Raw genomic sequence first — 26379 nt, 5'->3', positions numbered from 1 at the left:
GAATAACATTTTCCACAACCATATCTTAGGAAACATTGGAAGGATTAACAAAACTTCTATTTGCAAATCAATTTCAGATCTACTGGTCTGCAAGTATAAGATGTTGTTATTTTATTTGCTAATTAAAACCATTTCCCTAGAATTTTGCTTTCCTCCTTAATTTGAATAACAAAGAGAAACAGAGATAGAACCACATCTGTTGACTCTTCTCAAATATTTCTGAATATGGGGTGGAGGGAAAACATGAGACACCAAGAGCATGACGCACAGACACCGAGGAAACCGTGGATGTGCTGACTGGCAGATGGTCAGAGCCAAATGAGCAAATGTGTTTCTATTCCTGCTCGCAATTAAGTCTCAGCCCTCCAACCTCAAGTGCAGAACTGGACCTGTTTTCACTCTTCCTCTTTTCTGACAGGATTGAATCAGTGTTATCCTGGTCTATGTTCATTTTTTAACATACCTTCTTCCTTCTCTCCATCCTTAACTTTGGTTTCCAACTCAAAAAATGTTGATTACATTAGAATGTGCAAGGATCAAAAAGAAAAGGAAACAGATGGTTGTACAGCAAATTAATATTAAGTTAATACGAGGTTAAACCTAAATACTTAAATGGTCTTGTGAATACAGTTTTTTAAAGATTTTTAACTTAAACAATGCAAATTGTGATTCCATAAGCCAACGAATGGACTGTTTTCACTTCTTATTTCAGGCATTTGTCATCTTAGACACCAGTGCCCTTTCTGACTTTTGTCTTGTGTGTTGATCTTAGTCATGTCTGTCCGAACGCAGATAGAAAATACCACAGACCTGAGAGTGATTGCAATTTCTCAGTTCTGTACAAGGAACCACATTTCAGGAGACCAGGGACTCTGGTCTAACAGCCCTGGACAGAGGGTTCTGCTTGTAACTTGTTTGTCTGCATTTGAAAGCCTGAACAAGCAACCTCCCAGAAGGAGACGGCCGGCTCTCTGGAGGGGCAGTTGTAGGCGCTGGACGAGGCTGGCCCGTCCTCCGGGTCCTTTGGATTGTAGAGGAGTTGGAGCAGACGGGGAGAGTCGGACAATTGGGAGATCAAATGGCTGGCCTAGAGCACGCCTGTGTCTGGTGCCCAAAGGCTCTCTCCCTCCTTTGGGGGGCAGCAGGAACTCACACCTGTCCTGCACTCACCCTAGTGATGGGTGATGCGGGTGGGACTGACCCCACCTCGGTTTGTCCATCGTCTCACCCTTGGTCCTGGTAAACAGGGCTCATATCACACATCCATTGCTGACTCCTCACAACTCCGCAGCCAGCTACTCACAGGTCCTGCCAAGGCCTCCTGAATACTGACAACAGGGGTCATCACTGCAGCTTCCTTTACTGCCAGGTGCCAGCTACCGTGCTGGGCTCTTTACCTACAACTTCCCATAAAGCCCCGAAACACTTCTGTGTGGTAGATGAGGATGGGGATGAGGATAATGAGGATGAGGATATCCACGTGTTAAAGATTAGAAAATTGAGGCTTATGGCAGATGGATGATTTGTGTTAGAAAGTAGGTAGCGTCCAGGGTTTGGACCAAGCCTTCCCACCTCTTTCCTCTTCTTTCCTTCAGCTCATCCTTCTGTTTCTTTCCTCTGCCCCGCTTCCTGGTCTCATGTAGGCTCACCATCCTCACTCTCCCCCAGTACCCTCCTGGCCAATACCTCTGTCCCCAGGATTTCCTAGTCTACATCCTCCATCCATCACCACCAGAAGCAATTCCTTCTTGAAATCTTGAAGCAATCAAGCTCAAAAGCCTTGACCGAGCATCCAACCCCTCCCCAGTCTGACCCCTTCCACACCCCAGCCACCGCCCCTCAGCTCCCGACACCAGCCCTCCTTTCTAGGGAGATTGTTCTACTCATTATCCCGTCCCTTCCGTGTGCACCTGGTCTCATCTGAGAAACCACCACCTGCCCTTCTTCCTGGAGGACTTTCCCGTGTGCCTTCCTCCTGTTCACACCCCGCCTGCCCTGGGAGCTGGGGTATGCCCTTCTCCTGGAGGAGTCTTCTCTGACACAGGGGCTCTTGGCCTTCACCCCCACATCACGCCTGACACTTTCCAGTGTCTTGAGTGATGCTCTGTCTTCTTCCTCCACTTAGTCTGAGCAGTTGCTGAGGTCAGGGCGTGCATCCTCCTGCTCTGTCCCCCTCACATTCATTTCCTGGCCCATTCTTTGACTAATTAAATGCTTCTCTCATCTTCTACCATCAGGGTCCTTAGCAGCACAGCTCGGGGTTGCTTCCCTTCATCGGTGTGCTCCCTGATGATGGGGACACACTCGTCTCTCTTTCTACCTATCCTAAGACTCTAAACTGTGCTTCCAGAGCCTTCTGTATTCTCCGGGGTTTCCCTGAGTAGGATGGATGAGACCCATGCTGATGGGGTCTGAGTCTCAACCCTCCACACCCTACCTCCAACCAGAGCAGGAAGTCTTATGTGTTCCGTGTTCTGAGCACTTACTAACCTCTCTGGGCAGACACCTAGTTCAAATCCTGGCTCTGCTTTACTCTCCACATGGTCCTTGGGTAACTTATGCAACCACACTGGAAAGACTACCAGCCTTCCTTGACAGATACTGTGAGAACAGAGGAAACAGTGCACCACAAGTTGAAGCTTCCTGGGATGGACAAGCCGTGGAGGCTGGCCTTGGTTCTTGCATCCCTCCTACTCTTGGAGCTCATAATCTCTGTGAGGTTACAGCACGTCCTTGGCAAGAGTTCTGAGCCAGCTGCAGGCCAAGTCAGCATTGTTTCCTCCTCTGTGGGGCTCCGATGATGTGTCCTCAGTCCCTGTGGAAATCAGAATCAGTGCTTCGTGCTAGGGCATTTAGCAGCGGTGAAATCTTATGAAAGCAGAGTGGGCGATGATGGAGTGCTTAGTCTGTGCCTGGCACTCCACAAAGCTGGCCGCAGGCATCCCCTCATGAGCCCAGGTGGCCCCAGAGACCACAATCTCCATCTATGACGACGCTAAAGGCCACTGACACAGCACTAGAATTGGAGTGCTTTGCTCCTGGCCCATCTCTCCAGCTCAGCCACTGTCTGGATCACCACTGTCCCCAACTAGATGTAGGTTCGTCTTCCAAAGAGGTGAGTCAGAGAGATCCCACATGCCCTCAGCACCAGGGTCAGCTGGGAATAAGATGACATGAAGTCAAAACAAAGTTGGAAATATAAGAACGGGGGGAGGCAAGCAAGAACACATGTCTAACGGTGACTCTTTCTTGGAATTTAAGGAATAAGATTTGGACTTCAGTTAAAATTCCTTGGCAAAGTAAGCCAACCACCGAAAAAAGGACGATTTGATCAAGTTTGGGGTTTAACTGAGAAACAGTGATGTTGAGCGGTTATCCAGAGGAGAAGGATCCAGAAGATGGCGGTGAGGATGGCAGCTCAGGCTGAGGTTGGACAGAACAGGTGTCCTCATTCAGGAGGAACTGGTCCAGGACAACTCGATGAATCTTGGCTCTTGTTTGTTTGCTTGTTTATTTGTCATATTGTTGTATTTTCTCAGAAACTTTCTTGACTTTCATCTTCCAAATATTCTGTTGAAATGCTTATTTCAGAAATCATGTGTTGTTACCATTTAAAAAAAAATTTTCTAAGGGTTCACTTTCATTCTTGTTCCTTTTTCAAATCATCATGTTCTTGTTTCAAAGATGAAAATATCCTCTCACTCTGAAGACATAAATGATTTGTTAGGATGTCTTTCTTCCCTGAATCATTTCCACTTCTCCTAGTTGCTATGCTCCAAGTTGAGCTGGCATTTTATGCCTTTCTCCTTCTCTACCCCATTTCTTGATCTTCCAGATAAAAAACCTGTAGTTAAAATCTGGGGCTTAGTTATTTTTGTATTCCATATGTAACTATATCTGGTTAAAAAAATGTACTGGTCTATACCATAGTTAATGGATTTGTTTCTGCTCTCTCTATATGTAGTTGACCTAGGCGTCAATGTAAACTGAATTGGGTCACAGTGGCTGGGTAGTTAAAAACTAATTTGGGATGAATGATGCTAAATACAATTCATGCTGTGACATGGTTCTGTTCATATCAACTCGAGTTTCATACAAAAGCCATCAACACAGTGTGCCCGTGTCCCAACTGCCCCGATTTACAGCAGAGCCATCTCGCTCTCTTAGGTCAGGCCTGCCTGGAGGTCCAGCGCCTCCCACAGAGCTTGGGAAGTGCTCTGTGACACTGGGCACCTGTCCTTATGCTGTTCAAGTCATGAGAGCTCTGTTCTGACCGTGTGACATACCTTCCAAGGAGAAACTGTGACCCAGAGAGAGGAGCAGAAGACAGGAGCTCTGCTGAGGGGACAAGGGGCAGAGTGGTGTGTAACTCCAGGATTCAAATGTTCCCTTATTCCAAAGCTCAAGAGATCGATCCAGAAACATATATTTTTTCACTCAAAATGGTGGGAGAAGCTTGGTCGTTGGGAGACGGTTCAAACTGATTCCAGCTCTTACTGGCTACGTGAGGTGGGGAAGGTAACGTGATCTCTCGAGGCCTCTCAATAAAAGGATCAAGACCCGCTCTTCTGCTCTTGAATGGTAGGATGCTGAGTGGTGACTTGGGGAAGTGATGGAGTGAGAGAGGGACCCTGGGCAGCGTGCCTACCCTGGCCTCCTAGAACTCTTTTATTTCCAGGAATCCAGTCTTTCTGTCTACAAGGTGTCGTATGAGTAACCAATACTTCCACAAAAAGGGGGCTTACCATGAACTTCAGAAAGGAAGGTAGGAAGTCACAATTTACTGCAGATTCCATCTTCCTCTGCTATCAGACTCCCTCACTGGTTCTTCAAAGCAGACTTTGAAGAGAAAATTTTTTTTGAACATCTTTATTTGCCCAAAATGGAAAGAATGATCTCATTAGGCCCAGAGCTGTGATTTCACTTTAGGTTCGATGGGAAGGACAAACCAGCTCCTTGGTAACAAAGCCCATTAAACACACACATATTCGCTAATAGCCAGTGGATGTTGGCAGAACCCCTGCCATGTAGTCCTACATAAACACTTTCTGTTCCATATTGCAGAGTTTTAAAAAAGAACATACATTGGACTCTATTTCAATTCAAGAAGAGTTTAATTAGCATCTCTGTAGGCAGGGCGTTTAGGTATGTTCTGTTGGGTGTGGAGCACGTGTGTATATGCCGGTATGAGGTTTCCCCTCTTTAGGGAGCATGCAGCCTTGTTGTAGAGACAAGACTACCTCATGTTCCATAGTAATCATTATAATCTTAATAATAACAGTGGCTAACACTTATTGGGCACCTACTGTGTACCAGGCTCTTTCAAGGCACTTTCTGGGGTTCACGTGGTGCTCGCACACAGTCTCCGCCAGCAAATGGTAGCGATCGTTCCATCAGACTTCACCCTCGTTCAGCGATCTTGGAAGGGGCCAGTCTTGATTTGACCAGTGACTGAAGTCCTCCAGTCGCATCTGAGCCCTGGAGAGGGGAGGAGGCAGCTCTAACATCGGGCAGAGGCTGACTCAGTGCTCTTGTCTCAGACGAGCTTTACCACCGTGCACATCTTAACTCCTTAGAGTGGGAACAACGGACGAACGCCCCAGAGTCAACCTCTGCATCCGAGCCTGTTCCCTCACCATCTTCGCTTCAGCCTGCATCTGCCAGGCTGCCTGATATTTGTGTGTGCGTGTGTGTGAGGAAGATCGGCCCTGAGCTAACATCTGTCGCCAATCTTCCTCTATTGGTTTTTTCCCTGAAGCCCCAGGACATAGTTGTATATCCTATCCTAGTTGTAAGTCCTTTCAGTTCCTCTCTGTGGGACGCCGCCACAGCACGGCCTGATGAGCAGTGTGTAGATCTGTGCCCGGGATCTGAACCGGTGAACCCTGGGCTGCCCAAGAGGAGCAGGCAAACCCAACCGTTACACCACTGGGCTGGCCTCTGCCTGATATTTTTGCAGCTTAAAGAGAGCTGGTCATGTGCTGGAAGGGCACGCAGCCTCTGCACAGAGATGAGGATCACACTGTCCTGGGGACACTGAGTTTCCCAAAGGCCTGTGCAGGTTGACCTTCACTGCCAAGGGGTCATGGAGACATGCCATCTCTTGCACCACGACTCCAAGTGAGACAGGTTTTCATGCTAAGTTGGTCTCCATTAGTATTCTAATTGAATTGTCAACTCCTCCTATTGGTAGCAAAGGTTATCCCTCAATTTTACGCATCAGACAGCAACTCTGAATGCCAAAGCGTGAACAGCACAAAGTGATTTTCAAGTTGATAACAAACCAGTTAGACTTTGCTGTGGCAGGAAATGCCACAGCATCCCTTACCCCAGGTCCTAAAATGTCCTGGTAACTATTTCCTAAATCAGTCCACTACTGTGCCTGGAGGTTGGTTTACTGTGTTTAGGAAATGGCTCGATAGCAAACACATAAACAGTCTCTGAAGGATATGGAGCTGAGTTTCTCCGCATGCCTTGTGCCGAGCAGGACCACTGCTGATACAACTTGAGGGTATCAAGGATCAGCCCGACCGCATCTTTTTGGGGCGGATTTGGATAGTGAAAGAATAACTGTTGATCTCAATGAGGCTTCACTGCACATCCATCAAAGTCATTGTCATAGTTTGTCAGAGGCCTCATATGGGGTCCTGGCTAGGGTGACCCTTAGAAGGAAAATTAAGCAAATACACCAATTAAGTAAATCCATTTGCATGGGGGGACAGGAGCTCCACAAGCCAGACTTCAACCAGAAAAGGAAACAGCATCAATGGGGCTGCACGCACGGAACTACTCTGCCCCAGAGCTTTGGAACTACCCTAGGCGATTGGTCCAGAAGGGAGCTGTGTTAGTTTCCTATATTGCTGCTGTAACAAGTTACCACAAGCTTAACAGCTTAAAGGAACATGAATTTATGAAAAGCCTGCAATGGGTCTCACAGAGCTAAAATCAGTATGTCCAGGACTATGTTCCTTCTGGAGAGAAGAATCCACTTCCTTGTCTTTTCCAGTGTCTAGAGGCTGCCTGCATTCCTCGGCTCGTGGCCACATCACATCATCCAACCTCTGCTTCTGTTGCCCCATTTCCATCTCTCTGACTCAGGCCATCCTGCCTCCCTAAGGCCATACAGCCTCCTAAGGAGCACTGTGATTACATTGGACCCACCCACATAATCCAGGCTCATCTCCCCATCACAGGACCCTTGACTTAATCACACCTGCGAAGTTCCTTTTGCTGTGTAAGGTAATATATTGCCTGGCTCTGAGATTAGGACGTGGACATCTTAGGGCACCATTTTTCTGCTTCCATAGGAACAAAGTTCTAAGTCAGAGGACAGTGGCCTTCCTTCTGGGAGGGGAATCATGGGAAGTGATATTCTGTATCAGTCATGGGGCCCACCCTGGGATCACTTGTGGAGAGGGAACAGGGTCATTAAAGGAATGGGGTGGAAAATTCAAGTAGTGAATGTGAGAATGAAAATGAGAACAATACCTAACACCCACATTGGGCTTCACTCTTTTGCACTCTTTGTCTTAACCATTACAACAGCTTATTGAGGTGCATACCATTATCCTCTCAATTTATAGAGAAAGAAATTGAGGCTACAGAAGTTTGAGTTACTTGCCCAAGATCACAACTCTGCATACATCTGTCATACGTGGTGGGGTCTGAATCCAAGTTGAGGCCTGAATGCCCATCTGTCTCTTTTATGGTGAGTTTAAATATTTCAGAATCATGAAGAAAAGTCCTAGCTAATGCAATAAGACAAGAAAAGGAAATAAAAGGTATACAGGTTGAGAGGGAAGAAATAAACCTGTCTTTGTGTGCAGACAACATGAATGTCAACGCAGAAAATCCAAAAGAATCTATTAAAAAATCTCCTGGGACTACTAAGCGATTATAGCAAGGTTGCAGGATACAAGGATAACATACAGAAGTCAAGCACTTTCCTATATGCCAGCAATGAACAAGTGGAATTTGCAATTAAAAACACAATACTATTTACATTAGCATCCAAAAATATGAAATAGCTAGGTATAAATCTAACAAAATATGAATGAGATCTATGTAAGGAAAATTACAAAATTTTGATGAAAGAAATCAAAGAAGAACTACATAAGTAGAGAAATATTCCATGTTCATGGATAGGAAGACTCAATACTGTCAAGATGTCTGTTCTTTCCAAATTGATCTATAGATTCAATGCAACCCTAATCAGAATCTCAGGAAGTTATTTGGTCAATATTGACAAACTGATTTTAAGGTTTACATGGAGAGTCAAAAGATCCAGAACAGCCAACGCAATAATGAGGAAGGACAATTGGAGGACTGACACTACTCAACTTCAAGACTTAATATAAGGCTATTGTAATCAAGATAGTGTCTTACTAGTGAAAGAATAGACAAACAGATCAATGGAACAGAACGGAGAGCCCAGAAATGGACCCTCATAAAACACTTATCTGACCTTTGACAAAGGGGTAAAGGGAATACGATGGAGCAAAGGAAGTCTTTTCAATAAATTGTGCTAGAACAGCTGGACATCCTCATGCAAAAAACTGACTCTAGATGCAAACCTTATACTTTTCACAAAAATTAACTCAAAATGGATCATAGACCTAAATGAACAATGTAAAACTATAAAACTCCTATAAGATAAAATAGGAGAAAACCTAGATGACGTTGGGTATGGTGATGACTTTTTAGGTACAACATCAAAGGCACAATCCAGGAAAGAAGGAATTGATGTGCCAGACTTCATTAAAATTCAAAACATCTGCACTGCAAAAGACGATGTCAAGAGAATGAGATGAAAAGCTATAGACTGGGAGAAAATGCTTGCAAATGAAACATCTGATAAAGGACTGCTTACAAAATATAAGAAGAACTCTTAAAATTCAACACTGAGAAAACAGACACCCTGATTAAAAAATGGGCCAAAGACCTTAATAGACACTTCCCTAAAGAAGATATACAGATGGCAAATAAATAAAGATGCTCTACATCATCTGTTATCAGGGAAATGCAAACTAAAACAATGAGATACCACAACACACGTATTAGAATGGCCAAAATCTAGAGCACTGACAACACCAAATGCTGACATGGGTGTGGAGCAACAGGAACTCTCATTCATTACTGGTGGGAACACAGAAGGTACAGCCACTTAGGCAGGCAGTTCGGTGGTTTCTTACAAAACTAAACATACTACTACCATATGACGCAGCAATCATACTTCTTGGTATTTACCCAAAGGAGTTGAAACTGATGTCCACACAAAAACCTGCACATGGATGTTTATAGCAGCTTTATTCATCATTGTCAAAATTGGAAGTAGCCAAGATGTCCTTCAGTAAGGGAATGGATAAATAAACTGAGGTATGTACCACATACAGACAATGGAATATTATTCAGCATTAACAAGAAATGAGCTTTCAAGCCATGAAATGACATGGAAGAAACTTAAATGCATATTACTAAGTGAAAGAAGCCAATATGAAAAGATTGTATACTGTACAATTCCAACCATATGACATTCTGCAGAAAGCAAAACTAGGGAGACAGTAAAAAGATCAGTGGTTGCCAGGGGTTCAGGGGAGGAATGAATAGGAGGAGTACAGAGGATTTCTAGGATTTCTCTGTAGGACACTATGATGGTGGATACCTGTCATTATACATTTGTCCAAACCCATAGAACATACATCACCAAGAGTGAACCTTTTGTAAACTATGGACTTTGGGTGATTGTGACGTGCCACTGTAGTTTTTCGATTGTAACAAATGTCCTGCTCTGTGGAGGATGTTGATAATGGAGGAAGCCATGCATGTGTGAGGGCAGGGGGCATATGGGAACTCTCTTTCTCTCAATTTTGCTGTGAACCTAAAACAACTCTAAAAAAAGAAAGTCTTTAATAAAAAAAAAAACCATGAAAGTGCCCTTTTCATGGAAAGGAGGCATTTTTCACGATCACTTTCCAACAGAAAGATCTTACTGGAAGGAACCATCACACTAAGACCCTCAGATACTGGAATGAAACATGCTGCCTGTGATGCAAAGATCTCTAGCCCATAATTCATGATGCCAACAATTTCCTGCTGATTCCTCTAAGCTTAAATCACTTTGACAATGTGCATTCTCTGTTTCATGTGTTCTTCAGATCCTGTCTCTTCACAGGACCATGCTTCATGATGTAAGCTACAGACAATCCAAGTTTGTGAAGTTGATTAATGGGCCATGTGTCAGCGAAAGGATCAAAGGTTGTGTGTGTGCATGCTCTAATGTGGTAGTGTGCCCTTCCAAAAGTTCAGGGCTCCGGGGCTCCCTTCTCTACAGAGAAAAGGAGGGAGAAACACAACCCCACTGAAGAAAAGGAGAAAAATCAAAGGAAAACTTACATGGTATGAAATAGTTTCATCCAAAAAGACAAGAAATGTCCGAATGAAGAGAAACAAAGAGCAAAAGGACAAGTGTGAACTGCCGAGTGACCGGCACTGACCATGCCCCTCTCATCATCTGGAAAGAAGTGAAGACGCTGATGGCTCCTGGGCCAGTACAGAACCCCGACGCAGAGCTGCCCTGCAGCATCTGTGTACTTGACCTCGAACAAGTGCGGACTTCAGGATAAATCCACAAATGTGTGGGCCAGCTGTCCCACCATGCAGAGCCATGTAAAAGCCTGCCTCGCTGGGCTCTGGTTTCACCGTGGCAGTGCTGGGACAGCCTATGCACAGGCCCGGGAGAAGCTCTGGCCACATGAGCCAGTGCCAGGGAAGGGATCTGGAGACTGCGTGGACCAAGTAGGAGGTGTCCCCAAGGCTGCTTCCAGGAGCAGAATCATGGCCGAGAAGAGTGAGGGTCAGTGCTCAAGACCTGAGCATTCAGTGCTCAGGGTGAGAGTAGGACCAAGCAGGAGGTCGGGGTGAGGAGAACACAGGAGCAGCTGAGGGGGCGAGGTGCACAGTTCCCCAAGAAGCTTTTGGCTGTGCTGGGGTACCTGATCCTCTAAAAGTTGGAAGGTCTGGCCCGGTGGCACAGTGGTTAAGTGTGCATGTTTTACTTCGGCGGCCCGGGATTCGTCGGTTCGGATCCCGGGTACGGACATGGCACCGCTTGGCACACCATGCTGTGGTAGGCGTCCCACATATAAAGTAGAGGAAGATGGGCATGGATGTTAGCTCAGGGCCAGTCTTCCTTGGCGAAAAGAGGAGGATTGGCAGCAGTTAGTTCAGGGCTAATCTTCCTCAAAAAAATAAAAATAAAAATAAATAAAAGTTGAGTGCCTGTTTAGTTTATTGCCCCAAAATGACACTTTTGAGATTGAAATGGAAAACTATAATATTCACACCAAGATGTGCAGTTCACGCTACCCATGAGGTGCTAGCCCTGTATTGGTGCTGTGGTTGGAAGGGCAAGAGCAAGGACACCACTGGGGATGTCTATGGGTGTGACTGCCTCACAGACATGGCCACACAGGATTCTGTCCACACTGGCCCTGAATGGGACGAATGGGGCACAGATAGGATGCACTTTATGGCATTAAGTTTTACAGGCGAAAGAGTTCACATCTGGAAAACCCCAGTTGTCCCACTTTTGAGAATTTACAAGCTGGTTCCCCTCAAGACTTGAAAGACTAGCAAAATTATTCAGACAAAGAGATTCATCTGATGCAAGTTGAATATAAGCGCTGGTAATGAATGATCTAAAAGACAATCTGAATGCTTCTGCGGACCACAGATGGTCATGAACTGGTGAGGCAACCAAGCCATATACCTTCACATGCCTGAAACAGTGACCAGCAGCGGACAGTGGCAATGAGACATCAGTGAGAAAGCCTTTCAAAATTCAAGATGAGGAGTTCTGTTTCTGCTTAGGCTGTAAAAAGCTGCAAGAGAACACTGCTCCTACTGTACCCATGAGAAGAAGCCAGATAATCTGCAACGTCATAATTTTTCTTGAGTCCCTTACAGAACCGAGGTCGCAAGGCAACAGGTAAACTAAATTCCAAAGGCTGACAAGCTCCCTGAGAAGAATCGGGACACGTGGATTATTTCATGTTTCATAGAGTGTAAAATCAGGTAGTTAGCATAAAAGCAGGCAAAAAAGAAACAGCTGAATTGCAACGAGTTCTTAAATGCTGAACACAGGTGTATTGGGTTGAATGGTGGCTTCCAAAAAGCTACGTCCATGTCCTAACCCCGGGACCTGCTAGCTTACTTGGAAAAAGGGTCTTTGCAGATGTAATTAAGAATCTTGAGATGAGAGATCATTCTGCTTTATTCAAATAAGCTCTAAATCCAATGACGTTTCCTTATAAGAGACACACAGAGAAGACAGGCAGAGGCAAAGGGGACGTGAAGACAGAGGCGGAGATTGGAGTGGTGCAGCCACAAACCAAGGATGCCAGCAATTGTCAGAAGCTAGAAGAAGCAAAGGAAGAAACTCTCCCCTAGGGTTCTGGAGGGAGTGTGGCCCTTCTGACATCTTGGTTTTGGACTTCCGCCCTCCAGAATTGTGAGAGAATAAATTTCTACTGCTTTAAACCACCAAGTGTGTGGTAATTTGTTATGGCAGCACTAATAAGCCAATACAATGGGCTGATGTGACAGCTTAGAATTCTAGACACAAGGGGAGTCTGCATTCACTCATCAACTTTTTTCCATGGGCCTTTACCAAGTGCTTTCAAGAAAGACAGGGAAGGAGTCCTGGGAGAGTCTGTCTCACTGTGCACAGGCATGAAAACCTGCCTGCTTCATGGATCTTTCTCTACGATGGAGCAAAAGCCAACTGGGGGAGGAACAGCCCCGAGGGCCCAGGAAAAGATGCTCTGCCTCTGGGGGAGAGGGAGAAGCAAAAGCCATCTGTCCTGTAGGAGGGGCTGAACCCAGATCAAGCACAGCATCCCGCACTGGTCCAAAGCAGAAGTTGGCTTCTTCCTATTGAGGAGGATCAGGTAGCTCTCTCCCACTCAAACCCTCCAACACACTAACAAAGCAGAGTTTGGCTCTCATGAGAGAACAGCATAAACGCTGAGAAAGCCTCATTCCTGATACCTAGATGCATACGTAAGACTGAGGCTGGAGAAAGAGGATGAGAAACTTCTCCAAACCCTGCCATGAGGGTCTGTACCAAGGAACAAGAAATCACAGCCTACCACTGGGAGAGGGTCAAGAATGTGGAGAAACTCCTCTGTATGGTGCAGATGGATGAGAGCTGAGGGTATAGCAGGAAGGTGCAGGAAAATCCTACAGTGCTCCAGGCCCACAGTAAACACTGGGAAGCAGCAGCCTAGAAGGTAACTTTAACAATAAAAACTCGACATTCAACTCAACTACTGCACAGACTTAGTCAGCTTCCACGCCAACAGCCTGTCCAAAGATGCCCATTTCCAGGCATGAATAATGTGTAGCTCAGCTTACTGTTTTTTTCACATGCAATGTCCCATGCTTAATAAAAAGAAAAACTATGAGATTCACAGAAAGATTATCAGAGATGAGTCCTTGTCAAGAGATAAAGCAATCAGAAAAACCAGACCCAGAGATGATCTAGATGTTAGGACTATAAGACAGACAGAGGTTTAAAAGAACTATAATTGATCCAACAAGAGGTAGGGGATAAGATAGACCACGTGTACGAACACATGAGAAATTTCAGTACAGAAAGAAAAATGCCTATAAAACGAGTCAAATGAAAATGCTAGAAATAAGACTTACTATAAAACTACAGAAATCAAGACAGTGTGTTATTAATGTAAAAAAAGACATATGTATTAATGGAACAGAACAGGTAGTCTGGAAACAGTCTTACACATATTATGGTCAACTGCTTTTTGACAAATATGCAAAGAGAATTCAATAGGGAAAGAATATTCTTTTCAGTGGTTGGTGCTGGAATCCTTGGACATCAATATGCAAGAGAAATGAAACTCCACTATTACCTCACCCTGTATACAAGTAACTAGAGATGAATCACGCACCTCAATATGAGTAACCGGCCCTGGGGTGATTTAGGACGGGGGAATGCGTTCCAGACTGCAGCAGTCTGATAAAATGAGGTGGGTGGGGGCATGGACTCAGGATTGGTTGGCTTGCACATCAAAGGCGTGCTCTCAGGCAAATTGTTTGCTCTCTCCAGGAATTAGCTAACACTAGGAGGGGCAATCCCTCTCTGGGTCTGCAAGGCCCCAAGATGTCAGAGCATCATAAAATACAGAAAATAAAAGGCATGATTAATATACCCCTCCTCCTAACCCTTGGCAACCACTAATCTGCTTTCTGTCTCTACGGATTTGTCTATTCTGGACATTTCGTATAAATGGAACTATGTAATATGTGGCCTTTTTTCTGGCTTCTTTCATTGAGCATGACGTTTTCAAGGTCCATCCATATTATAGTATTTGTCACTGTTTCATTCTTTTATATGGCTAACATTCCATGGTATCGCTATACTGCATTTTGTTCACCCATTCACCCACCAATGGACATTTGAGTTGTTTCCATATTTCGACAATTGTGAATAACGCTGCTGTGAACACTAGTGTGCAAGTTTCTGACTGAACACCTGTTTTCAATTCTTTTGGGTATATACCCAAGAGTGGAATTGCTGGGTCATTCTACAATCATGCTATGGTTGTTCTATGTTTAACTTATTGACGAACCACCAAACTGTCATTCACAGTGGCTGCACTTTTTTACATTCCCACCAGCAATGTCTGTGGGTTCCAATTTCTCTATATCCTTATCAACACTTCTTATTTTCTATTTTTTGATGATAGCCGTGTGCAGCTGAACTTTTATACATTACTGGTGGGAATGTAAATGGTCTAGCCGTTTTGGAAAATAGTTTGCCAGTTTCTTCCAAAGTTAAGCACACACTTCCATAGGAATCAGCAATCCTGCTCCCCGGTACTTACCTGAGAGAAAAGAAAACCTGTCTAAACAATGACCTGAATGAACCTTTACTCATAATCTCCCCAAACTGGACACAACCCAAATGTCCCTCGACTGACGGAGGGATACACAAATTGTAGTGTCTCCATACAATGGAATAGTCTGCAATGAAGAGGAACAAACTATAGACACATGGGACAATGTGCCTGAATCTTAAAAGCATTATTCTAAGTGTAAAACCAGGCACAAAAGCCTATGTCCTGCACGACTTCATTTTTATGACTTTCTGGAAAAAGCACAGCAGGGACATAAATTAGATCAATGGTTGCTAGTGGCTGGGTAGTGGGAGGAGGTTGACTGCAAAGGGCCCTACTTTCTGGCGTGACGGAAAGGTTCTGGATTGTGGAGGTGGTTCCACATTTGTCAAAAGGCATCAAATTTTAAACTTAAAATGGGTGCATTTTATTGTAGGTATATTATACCTTTAAAAAATGGTTGATTAAAAAAACCCCTAAGAACGAGAACCAGTTCCCCATGCCATACTTGGGGGGGGTCCATTTTTCTGCTTTAGTATATGGAATATACTCACTGGCTAGCTGAGGATCTCGGTGTCTCAAGGCGTACAATAAGAGAGTTACAAGAAGATGCGATCATGTGGGAAGCTGGGCTGGTCCCCACCGACGTCAACAGGAAGTACTAAGAGGCTGCTTTTGTGTTTCTCTGTTTTTTCCTAGGTGTTCAGCTTCTCTTCCTCCTTCCTCTTCATCGAGTTGATTGTTTTCCTCAAATCTGAGAATAAAGAAAATATCTGGTTATTTGAAGATTTCCACTACTTGCATTGTTATTGATTATATACCAAAACATTACCTGTGGAATTTTCCTAGAAGAAAACACAATATTCCACATTCCTTACATAAATCATTTAGAAAATGGAAAATTAGTGCAAATATTTTTTTTCCGTTTAAATTGCAAACCTCTATACAGCCCAAATACAAGAGGTTGCCATATAAGCTGCTCAGTTTTGAGCTACCTGGCCATGGGTTTCAAAATGGATTAACGGTATAGGAGTAACACTCATCCATCCTACAGCCCTGAAGATACAATACATTTTACATAGAAAATATTCCTGTTTGGTCCAGGGAAATAAATAAATAAAGGTGACACTTTCATCCTTTGATACTGGTGTTCATTAACTTTTCCTGGGGTAGGGGGAGAAAGGTCTTGGTCAAAAATATAAAATAAAGCTAGTTTCATCTTATTTTCAGAGTTCAGATAGCATCTCCTCAGAGGTTAGGCATGAGGGCCTTTTCGAAGAGGAGGAAGAAAAAGTCATGGGGCCAGAGAGGAAAAGGAAAGACAGAATTAGAGGGAGAAGCCTGGAGCAGGCAGCCCGTGCGCCCCTAATGGGCTCCCAGCCAGAGGCAACCCAGCCCCCTCCATTGTCATCCTTGAGGATGGGAAATGGTGGTACCCTGGGTTGTTACTTATTCATCTTCCCTCCTAGGGTATGAAGAAATAAAGTAGGAAAAGGAAGTCGAGTGGAATAATTAAAAACCTTTTTTAAAATATATAGCCTAGAGAAGTTACATGTCACCCCATAACCCTACATAAACATAAACACACACACACACGCATTTTCTTCTTTAAACAAGGACGTCCAATCCTTCTTCCTCCAGCTCACTTGGGACAGCCCTGCAGCCCAGCTCCCCACTGCTCTGCTGACCTCCATAAAAGAGAAATTTGCCATACACCCAGAAGTGTTTCCCCCAGAAGACTTCTTTGATGCATTTTTTATATTCAAGTTATAATCAGCGTTTTAACACACAAGTTTAATTCCAGGTTTGTTCCTTAAAACATTTTAGGTTTAACCTGTGTGTTTATTTAGAAAGTGTTCAGGACTTTTTCAGTCAAATTTTCAACTCATGAATTTAAAGTTTCCTGAAGGGCATTTTAAAACATGTATATAGTTTTAATTTAAGATCTGCTAAAGCTCAAAAGTGTCATGCAGAAGAGAGACCATAATTTCTAATTATAAAGTATGGGGGACGATAAATTCACATGACCTTTTCAGGAAAGTTTATGACCAGGCCACCACAGGGCAGGGACTTTATGAGGGGTCGGGGCCTGTGTGGTCACCAAAGACTCCCCTGCCCGTTATTTAGACAGATTAAAGAAAATCACACTCTCCACGTCCTGGGCAGTGGCCCTCCCCTTTCTAAAACGCCACCAAGCCTCAAAGTGTCACATGAAGCTTTAGTTCCCAAACAGGGATTTCATTTTCTGGAAGTAGAACCCAGAAACTGTCATGTTAAGAGAACTGTAGGGATCATGAACCCCAACCTGTTATTTCACAGAGGGGAAACTGAGTCCCATGTAGAGGAAGGGACTAACCCAATGTCACCTCCTAGTCAGTGACAGAACACAGAATCCTGAGTCCTCGCCATCCTGTTCTTTGTTTTCTTTCATTTTTTTTGTAGAGATATAATTGACATACAGCATTAGTACATTGTGTACAACACAATGATTTGATTTTTGTATTGGTTGTGAAGTGATCAGTGCAGTCTAATTAACACCCACCATCGCACATACTTATGAATTTTCTTCTCTGTGATGAGAACTCTTAAGATCTACTCTCTTAGCACCTTTCAAATATACAATACAGTATTCTTAACTATAGCGACCATGCTATCTGTGACATCCCCGTCACTGTCCTGTTCTGTTTCTGCTCTTCTGCACAGCCTGGCACTGTGGCTGGGTTTCGTTAATTCTTTTTCTTGCATGATAAGGCAGTGTTTAAATTGCCTGTCTTCCTCTTCCCAACTAGTGTAACTAACGGTGAAAACACAATTACACGCAGCGAGAGGAGAAATGGGTGAATGTTACCTCCCTAGTTAATCCCAAGCCTGCCCCCAGGGGTTCACAGTTTCGCTAAGAGAACTCAAATCCTGCAGCTTCTCCCTCTTAGATAGCCCCTCGTTGCCTTCCTTGCTCCCCCCAGCTCTGCTGTTATCTGGTTCTGTGATTCCTACGTTCGGTGGTTCCACGGTTCCTTGGTTCCTAGGTTCCATGTTTTCTAGGTTCCATGGTTCCTAGGTTCTGTGGTTCCTAGGTTCCATGGTTCCTAGATTCCTTGGTTCCTAGATTCCTTGGTTCCTAGGTTCCTTGATTTTATGGATGATGTGGTTCCCAGTTCCTTGTTTCCCTGATTCCTTGGTTCCCTGGTTTGTGTTGTTCCATGGTTCCTTAGTTTTGTGTTCCCTGGCTCCCCAGTTCCTTGGTCCCTTGCCAAAGGAACCTTGAGTCCTTGATTCCTTGGTCTGCTGGCCGAGCTTTTGCAACAGCCTGCTAGTCCCTTCCATCACCCCAGACCTGCTAGTCTCTCCCTCCTCAGTCTTCCCTTAGCCTGGGTTCACAGCTCCACTACCTCCCTCAACATGCAGTGCTGTGCAGTGTCTGTTTATGTGGCTCCTTCCCCACTTTTTGGCACAGATTAGTCACACAGTGATAATTAACACTGTATTAATACTCCTCTGTCTTCAACTAATTTCTCCCCACAGTGTACAATAGAGGACGTGTTTTTATTAGAGTGCAACCACAGTATGTGGTGAGGAGGGATGTCAACTGTGAGTCCTATTCTCTCTCCACCAGTCAGTCAACAGCATCCGCTGGTTCCCTTTGAAAGCGCAAAGTTTGAAGAGGTTAAATGAGTAGGGGCTGGGGAGGGGTGGGAGAGGAACGGGCAGAAGGTGTGAATGACTGATTTGAAGATTAAAAACAAATAGGACTAGACAGTGACAACTTAAAGGAACTGTCTGAGCAAACATCTATTCAAATTATATTAAATTATATCAAATGGCATTAAACCATGGAAATGAGGTTTCCATTTGGGCAATCTGGACCTGCATTTATTCGTTGCATTTCTTGTAGGGGGGAGTGTGTTTGGGGGGAGAAAACAAGGCTTTCTGATTCACAAATTGAAGTTAAGCTAAATCAAATCCAGCCACTCCCAGAAGAACAGTGGATGATAACCTCACAACCCACTGAGGTTGGAAAGCGCCTGAGTGGTGAGGCCTTCCCAGCAGGACCAGGAGGCGGGCTTGTGGGGGACCCTGTACCACCTATCGCTGGACTAGAAAAAGGCGAGAGATGGGTTAATGCCTTCACAGCCTCAGTTTCCCAAGTCATGGTGTGAGGTTTCACTTCTGGCCCCCGAGATCTCCCATCCTGAGGGATCGGTAGTGAGTGGCTGCCCATCAGAACTGTGGAGACGGAGGCAACGACAGGGCAGCCTGGCTCCCAAGTCTGCCTGGAGCCCTCCAAGGTAGGCAGGGGGAGCACCAAGCCACCTCCGAGGGCAGGTGTTTCTGCACCTGCATCTTAGCTTGTTAACACTTTCTAAAGCATTTCAGGCAGTTTCCAACTAAAAATGGTGCACATATGCATTTATCTCCCCTGTCTCCCGTACATCCATCTAAAATTGGACTAAAGGAGCCTAAAAGGCAAAAACCGAGAGCTCAAAGAGAACCAGAGAGGATCCAACAGCAGGACATGCTTGGGGAGGTGGGATGAGGCTGGAGGAGTGGTAACTGATTCAGTGGACGGGGGAGGACAGGGAAGCCAGAGCACAGGCCAGGGGGGCACCCCTGAGAAGCTAGTTGGCTGAAGCCTGTGCAGCAGCATCCCCAGCCCTCAGTCACTGTCAGGAGCAGTCACATCTCCAGATGCACCCCCCCACCCCCCCACCCCAAGAGGCCAGGTGCAAGACCTCCCCCTAACCTTGGAAGGCCCTGGAAGTTAATCTGGAAAATTTGAGCCAGAGAGGCTTCAGATTGGGGGTAGCAGGCAGTGCTGAGAGGAAATGCGAGGGCCTGTACTGAAAACAGGGCTGACATGTGAAACTCCACGTTCTGAAGGGTGAGAACTCTGCCCAGGCATCTTCTCTCCCTGGGTGCCCAGGACCGTGGAACCCAGGCTGATGCTCCAGGGCAGGAGGTGGAAGAATTCCTCTCTGGAGAGGGTGGCCAGCCACAAGGAAAAGACTGACAAATGCTGATGACTGGGGGTCTCCCCCAAATATGAGTGGGCCTCCAGATGATCATCCTAAAGGAAGTCTAGGAGTGACAACTGGTCCCCTTCACCCCGCCCCCCCCCCCCGACACACACAGCTGCCAATCAACTTTTTTAGTACCAAATTCTTGAATCTGGACTCAGCATTGTGACTTCTGTTGGCCCGTGGGATGTCAGCAAATATGAGAATACGGGCTTGCCCTCTTGGGGCTGTGGTCAGAGTCCTGAGACCACAGTGAAAATGAGCTTAAGCTAGCCTGCTGGAGAAGCCACATGGTGGAGAACTGAGGTGCCCCAGCTGACAGCCTACCAACCACCAGGTCTGTGACTGGAGCCAGGAGATGACCACAGGCCCAAGAGTGACACCAGGCAGGACTGACAAAACATCCACCCAGCTGAACACAATCCAAACTGCTGGCCTATGCAGGTGTGAGCACAGGAAATGGGTAGTGTTTTAAGGTGGTAAATGTGTGGGTGGTTGGTTCTGTGGCAATAGATATCCAAGACAGACTTGAAGGATGTGAGGGAGTCAGTTACATGGTTATCAGGGGGCAGGAAGCTCCAGGTAGGTTCAGGTATGGGTACACGGGCTGTGTGGGGAGGGGCTGCCAGGAGGCCAGCATGAAGGAAGCAGAGGGAGCTAGATCCCCAGGACAGGATGTCAGCAGTAATGGGGCATTAGCAGGGCCACACTGGGCAGGCCTTACAGATCTTGGTAAAGGAGGGCTGTTATGCAAGGAGAACTGAGCCCTTTCAGGGTTCTGAGAAAAGGAGAGCCTAGATCTGACTGCATCCCCGTGGCTCCATTTCACCTGTCTGAGTAGCATGCCCTGGATTTCCTGGAACTGGCTGCCGGATCCAGAGGTTAGGTGTTTTGGCAGGAACCCTTCATAGGTGCTGTGGGTCCTGACCCCAGAAGTCTGCCTCTAGCTGTGTGATATTAGTTGGCATGGATGAGGTGTGCAAGAGGATTAATCCTATCATCTCACCTCCATTTATCATCTGGAGGACATCTGTAGAGCAATACATCTTCTCAGCAAATCATATGTTACTTTGAAGTATAATTTGATAAGAAAGGCTGATGTGATTTGAATCAAGAATCAATTGTGAGTCAATTTCCTATCATCAACCAAAGGTAACCAATAAGTATTTTATTTAACACTATAAACTCATGGATTTTTACCATTTGGTCTGTTTCCATCCATTGCAATTGCATTGCAATTATTCTTATTGATGCTTATCTTGCACCATCTTTGGCCCATGGAGGCATCTTCAGGTTCATTCCAGAGTCCTTCTGACATGACCCCAGGAGTCACTGATAGCTTCCTTGCTTTCTGGCATATTAAGATGCTCCAGGCTTATCGTGCATGTTTCCCCCAGACCTTAAGTCAGCCATTTCTTCAAGGAGAGACCACAATCTGGGCACTAGTCATGCTCATTGCCACTGGATCGGTCAACATTTCTAGGTCTTTTCAGGGCCAGGAAATGCACTGTTTAAGAGAAAATACGTTATGAGTTGATACTGATATTTCCAACAAATTTAGAATGACATGGTCTTACCTAACATTTCATTTTTTATTTGTATCTCTTTTCTTTTAGGCTGGAAATCTTGATTCCCAAAGACGTAAACATAATAACTTATTTGCTTTTGGCCTACAGTTTCAGAGCGACAATAGCAGTATTGTTACTAGAAATAGGAATACTGAAAACAGTTTGACTTCCTTGCAGTTCTTTTTTCTTTGCAGTACTTGCCATTAGGGATGGACAGTCAAATTGCAGTGTTTAAAGCTATCATAAATTACTCCAGTCTGCATGGTTAAGCCACCAAGATGATACAAAATTAGATACATTCGTCTAATTTTGCTTTTGACTTTTTTAGCGATTTCTATTTTTTTCATTGTGGTTTAATTTTTTATAATTATGTAAAACATTCATACGATTCTGAAGTCAAATCTACAAAACAAAGTTTCTGCGGAGAAGCCTGGCTTCTACTCCAGACCCGGTTCCCGCTTTCATTCTTACGTCACGGTTCATCTTTCCATTGTTGTTTTTTAATTGAAATTTGGTGTATATTCCAAGTGAAAAAAAATTATGAGTTTGTTGCAAGAACAACTTTGATTAGATCTCAAAGACGTTTATAAATGTGTGCCAAAGGCCAATGTTAGTCCCCCATTGTAAGTGAGTGTTAGTGATGTCAAGGAAACATGGGACCCTGGGGAGAACCCTAGTGTCCATCTTCCAGACCACAGCCCAGAGTGTGGGTGTCTCCGTCAGAGGTCCACGGTAGAGAACAGGGCCCACGCTGGCTGGTTTATGCAGGAAGCAACTTATTAGAGGATATGAGAGAATTGCTGTGGAGTCGAAGACACAGGCTCTGGGTAGAGCTTTCAGAACTGACTTCCAAACCGTACCACGAAACTACAGCTGCTGCATCACTGCACCAGGAGAACAGTGATGCCAGAACCGCCCTGGAATCAAGGGGCTGCTGCTACTGCCACTGCTGCCAGCTCCCAAGAGACGCCACTCCAGAAAATGGAGGCTCACACCCCACCTCTGGACATCCAGTGACCTGATGCTGTGCTGCCTGGAGAAACCAAACGTCTCCACCACTGGGCTTAAAAACGTGGCAGAGCCCGTGGCCCTGTTTCCCTTCCACCTGGCACAAGCATGCGTCTTGCAGACCAGGCTGCCGAATTCCGAGAAGGGTCATTTTTACCGTTCCATCCCCTTGATTCAGAAAGGACGAGTAGAAGAGGGTGGAAAGGAGATCAAGCACCCATCCACCGTATAAATGGGGGGAACAGTGCTCTTATAAACACTGTCGAGGGAACAGATGTGGTGGGAGAACCATTTTAAAGAAGGCTTGTCATTTGCCCTCCTGAGGCATTTTTCAAGGGGAAATTTTTAAGGGGGATTTTTAAAATGAGAATCTTACCTGTATGTGATGTGCGCCTTGGATCTTATGTTTGGCCCTTTCTAAGTACAACTCCACCCCAGTGGTGTTATTACTATAATTTAGGAAGATGATTGGCAGAAAGCGTTCAGATGCCCATCACGGGTAGGAGAGACAGAGGGGAGCTGGAGCAGGCTATAAGGCACGCTCCTCTCCTCCCCAGACGCTCTCAGGGTTTGGGGAGGAGGGATGTCCCTGGGCTCATTTAAGCTGGGCCAGAGCCTGGGGTCTGGGTCCTCGAGCTCCCCAACCTGAGTGACACACAGAGTCGGTAAAGGAGCATCGAATCACTGCTGTCCTGCACTGAGTCGCGCTCACAGTGAAAGGCAAGTCGAGGAGGAGCAGGGCCGTCATGAGGCTCCGAACCCGGGCAGGGCTGCGCCCCAGCGCTGGCGACGGAACGAACGGCTGGGGACCAGGCTCCGCTCGCTCTCTTTTTTGTTCCTTAAATTTTTATTTTGGAATTTCAAAGAAACAGATACAGAAAGCTATGTTACTGCGCTGGATAAATCGAGGGCCTTCTACCAGAGCGGGGAAGGGGGCAGCCAGGCGGGTGGGCCCGGGGCGCGGCGACTCCGGAGGATCGAAGCCCGCGGGGCCGGGAGGAAGCTGTGGACAGTCAGCGCTGTCGCGTCGCCACGTCTGTGCGAGGGCCTGCTCTTCTGGAGCTGTGCCTGTGCTCGCCGGCTGCTCGGCAAACGTCCCCTTGAGCAGCCCGGGACCCGTGCGGGGCCGCCCTCGGGTTTCCCACCGCGGTGGCCGCGGCCCGGGCGGCCGGCCCGGGAAGCAGCCAAGGCCGAGCGCTCCCCCGGCCCACAGTTCAACTTCAATAAAAGGGTCCAGCCTGCCCTTGATCACGCGTTTGCCTGACAGCCCCGCTCAGGCCCGGCCTAATTGAGCCCGGTCACCTGGGAATAGGTTCAAAGGCGTAAACCACCTCCAGGCCCCAAGCCAGGGCGGCCTGGCGAACAAAGAGCCCCCCGCCCCCCCCAGAACCACTTCAAACGCGCCCGCGCTCGGCGCCCAGATGGCGCGGGCCGGGGTCTCCCGGGCCGCCGGCTGAGGACGGGCCCCGTGCTGTCGCCACCCCTCGCCTTCCCGCCCCGGGCAGCCCGCGGACGCCCAGTGCAGGGGAGGCCGCGCAGGCCCGGCCGCAGGCGGTTCTGCGCTGCTCCCCGGACCGCCCTGCATCCACGGCCGACTCGTGAAGCCAAGCGGGAGCGCAGAGGCCGGGCCTAGTGGGCATCCCCGGCCCGCATCCTGCATCCCGCATCCCGGGCAGGGCCGCGCAGGTGGGCGCGGCGGGCACCGGGCGCTCCCGCAGAGGCTCGCTGTGGCGCTGAAGGTATAAAGCGCTTAGAAGGAGCGTCTGCGAGAAACGTCGGGGCCAGGGCTCCCCAACAAGTAGCAGGGAGAAACGGTCCCCGATACACGGCCTAGGCAGAGCGGGCTGCGTCTCCACGGATCCCCGCAGTGCGTGCGTGGGGAGTGGCGTCTCTAAGGGCAGCCGATTGTCCGGACGCCGGGAGTCGGGGCCCCGGGGCCCCGGGGCCCCGGGGCCCCTGCCCGCGCAGGTCTCCCACCCCAGGGCAAGGGTGCGGGCCGCGGCGCGGACTCGCTGCGCGCCCGGAGGCAGCCAAGGCGCACCCAGGCCTGGGCTCCCCCGGGGGCTACCCGCCGCGTCCTCACCTCCTAGGAGCACATCTAGGGTAGGACTCGCCTCCCGCGCCCCTCGCGCCCCGGGAGAGATCCTGCAGCCCGGCGGCGCCTGATCTCCACGTTAAGGAGTAGACAAAGCTAGGTCGGCTGAGCCCAGGGTGCGGGGCGGCCAGAGAGCGGCCAGATGCCGGGATGGAGGCGCGGGCGGGGCGCGAGGGCCCGGCCTCCAGGATGCCCGCCGCGGCCCGGGCCGAAGGGGGAGGCAAAACTGAAAGTGCCGCGCCGGGGGGCGGGGGCGGCCGGCGAAGGCCCCAGAATTTGTCCTGCCCCCGGCCGCAGCGGCCAATCAGCGCGCCGCCCTCGCTCCTGACAACTATTTAGCAACCCAGCCCGGCTAGAGTTTCCAAAAAAGTTAGAATAACTTCCTCTCCCGGAGACCTCGGTTTTGCACGAGCCGGCCTTGAAATCAGAGCCTTTCGAGCAACTCGGAAAGCGTGTGCTCGGCGACCGCGGGCTTGGCCAGCGGCGCGCTCGGCGCCCGGCGCCCCCAGCCCCACGCGCGCCGGGCGGGCGCCATGGAGGAGGGCTCCAGCTCGCCCGTGTCCCCCGTGGACAGCCTGGGCACCAGCGAGGAGGAGCTCGAGCGGCAGCCCAAGCGCTTCGGCCGGAAGCGGCGCTACAGCAAGAAGTCCAGCGAAGATGGCAGCCCGACCCCGGGCAAGCGCGGCAAGAAGGGGAGCCCGAGCGCGCAGTCCTTCGAGGAGCTGCAGAGCCAGCGCATCCTGGCCAACGTGCGCGAGCGCCAGCGCACCCAGTCGCTCAACGAGGCCTTCGCGGCGCTGCGCAAGATCATCCCCACGCTGCCCTCGGACAAGCTCAGCAAGATCCAGACGCTCAAGCTGGCCGCCAGGTACATAGACTTCCTCTACCAGGTCCTGCAGAGCGACGAGATGGACAATAAGATGACCAGCTGCAGCTACGTGGCCCACGAGCGCCTCAGCTACGCCTTCTCCGTGTGGCGCATGGAGGGCGCGTGGTCCATGTCCGCCTCCCACTAGCGCCGCGCCACCCACGTCCGGACCGGCGCGCCAGGGTAGGTGCTGCGCGCGCGATGGGCGGTCTCCGCTGCCGGGGACGGGCGGCCCGGCCTGCGCACCCCTCCTCGAGGAGGCCCCGCGGGCTGCGGCGGCGTGGATGGGATGCGCTTTTCCTCCTAGCAACAAATGGGGGTCGGTTGGGAAGCTCCCATGTCCAGGGGGCACCCCTGGGGCCTTTTGCAATCTTCCATGCAGGGTGTCAGTCGGCAACGGGCGGACTGGTGACTGTCGTATTTTCCCTCCTTGGTGCTGTGTGGGGGTCTGTGGGTGATTGTCGGAGGAGTGGGCATCAGAAGAACGGCCTGGGGCCGGCTAGGGCCAGGGAGATAGGAACCAACCTCCCTTTGCGTCCCTAGGAGCGGAGGCCGCCCGGGAAGCTGCCCGAGCCGGGTAGTGCCTGGCTGTGGCTTCGCCCTCTTCCCGGGGTGCGGCAGAGCGCGTGGGTCGTGCCGAGACTCACTTCTCCCAGGCCCAGTTCCCTGGGGCCCAGCCGTCGGCGCCGTGATCGGCCAGGTGCGCGCAGAGGTTCAGGCGGGCGCCTAGGTTTGCCTGGAGAGGGCAGGAGGAAGCTGCCCTGCGGTGGCGACTCCAGGACCAGTGCCGCCGGAGAGCCGGGGACGGCCCTGCGCCGGGAGCGTGGGACACAGGGCCGAGGCTGAGGCGCGGAGACCGGAGCGCGGAGGCCGGGGTAGACACCCGCAGGCAGGTGGAGCGGACCTC

General features: G+C 48.3%; 1 protein-coding gene and 1 long non-coding RNA gene across 3 annotated transcripts in view; one reads left to right on the top strand and one right to left on the bottom strand.

Annotated features, from left to right (window-relative positions):
• Positions 1 to 5099: 5099 nt before the first annotated feature.
• Positions 5100 to 24843, bottom strand: LOC123278556 (uncharacterized). Of its 2 annotated transcripts, XR_011495474.1 has the most exons (4): positions 24593 to 24809; positions 21134 to 21440; positions 15473 to 15672; positions 5100 to 5478 (listed from the first exon to the last, which is right to left on the bottom strand). It is a non-coding gene; the product is annotated as an uncharacterized lncRNA (long non-coding RNA). The 2 variants fall into 2 exon arrangements; XR_001398339.3 differs by lacking the exons at positions 5100 to 5478; positions 15473 to 15672 and having other exon boundaries at positions 21087 to 21440; positions 24593 to 24843.
• Positions 24844 to 24966: 123 nt separating this feature from the next.
• The window catches only part of TWIST2 (twist family bHLH transcription factor 2), a 56873-nt gene continuing 55460 nt past the window's right edge, over positions 24967 to 26379 (top strand). Inside the window, exon 1 of the mRNA XM_014842840.3 lies at positions 24967 to 25655. Within this exon, the coding sequence (XP_014698326.1) occupies positions 25138 to 25620 (483 nt within the window). The 5' untranslated portion in view covers positions 24967 to 25137 and the 3' untranslated portion in view covers positions 25621 to 25655. The remainder of the gene's footprint in view (positions 25656 to 26379) is intronic.

Source organism: Equus asinus, chromosome 19, assembly GCF_041296235.1.
Source record: "Equus asinus isolate D_3611 breed Donkey chromosome 19, EquAss-T2T_v2, whole genome shotgun sequence".
Lineage (NCBI taxonomy): Eukaryota > Metazoa > Chordata > Mammalia > Perissodactyla > Equidae > Equus > Equus asinus.
The sequence above is the reverse complement of the archived record's forward strand: the minus strand, read 5'-3'. Positions and strand labels throughout refer to the sequence as shown.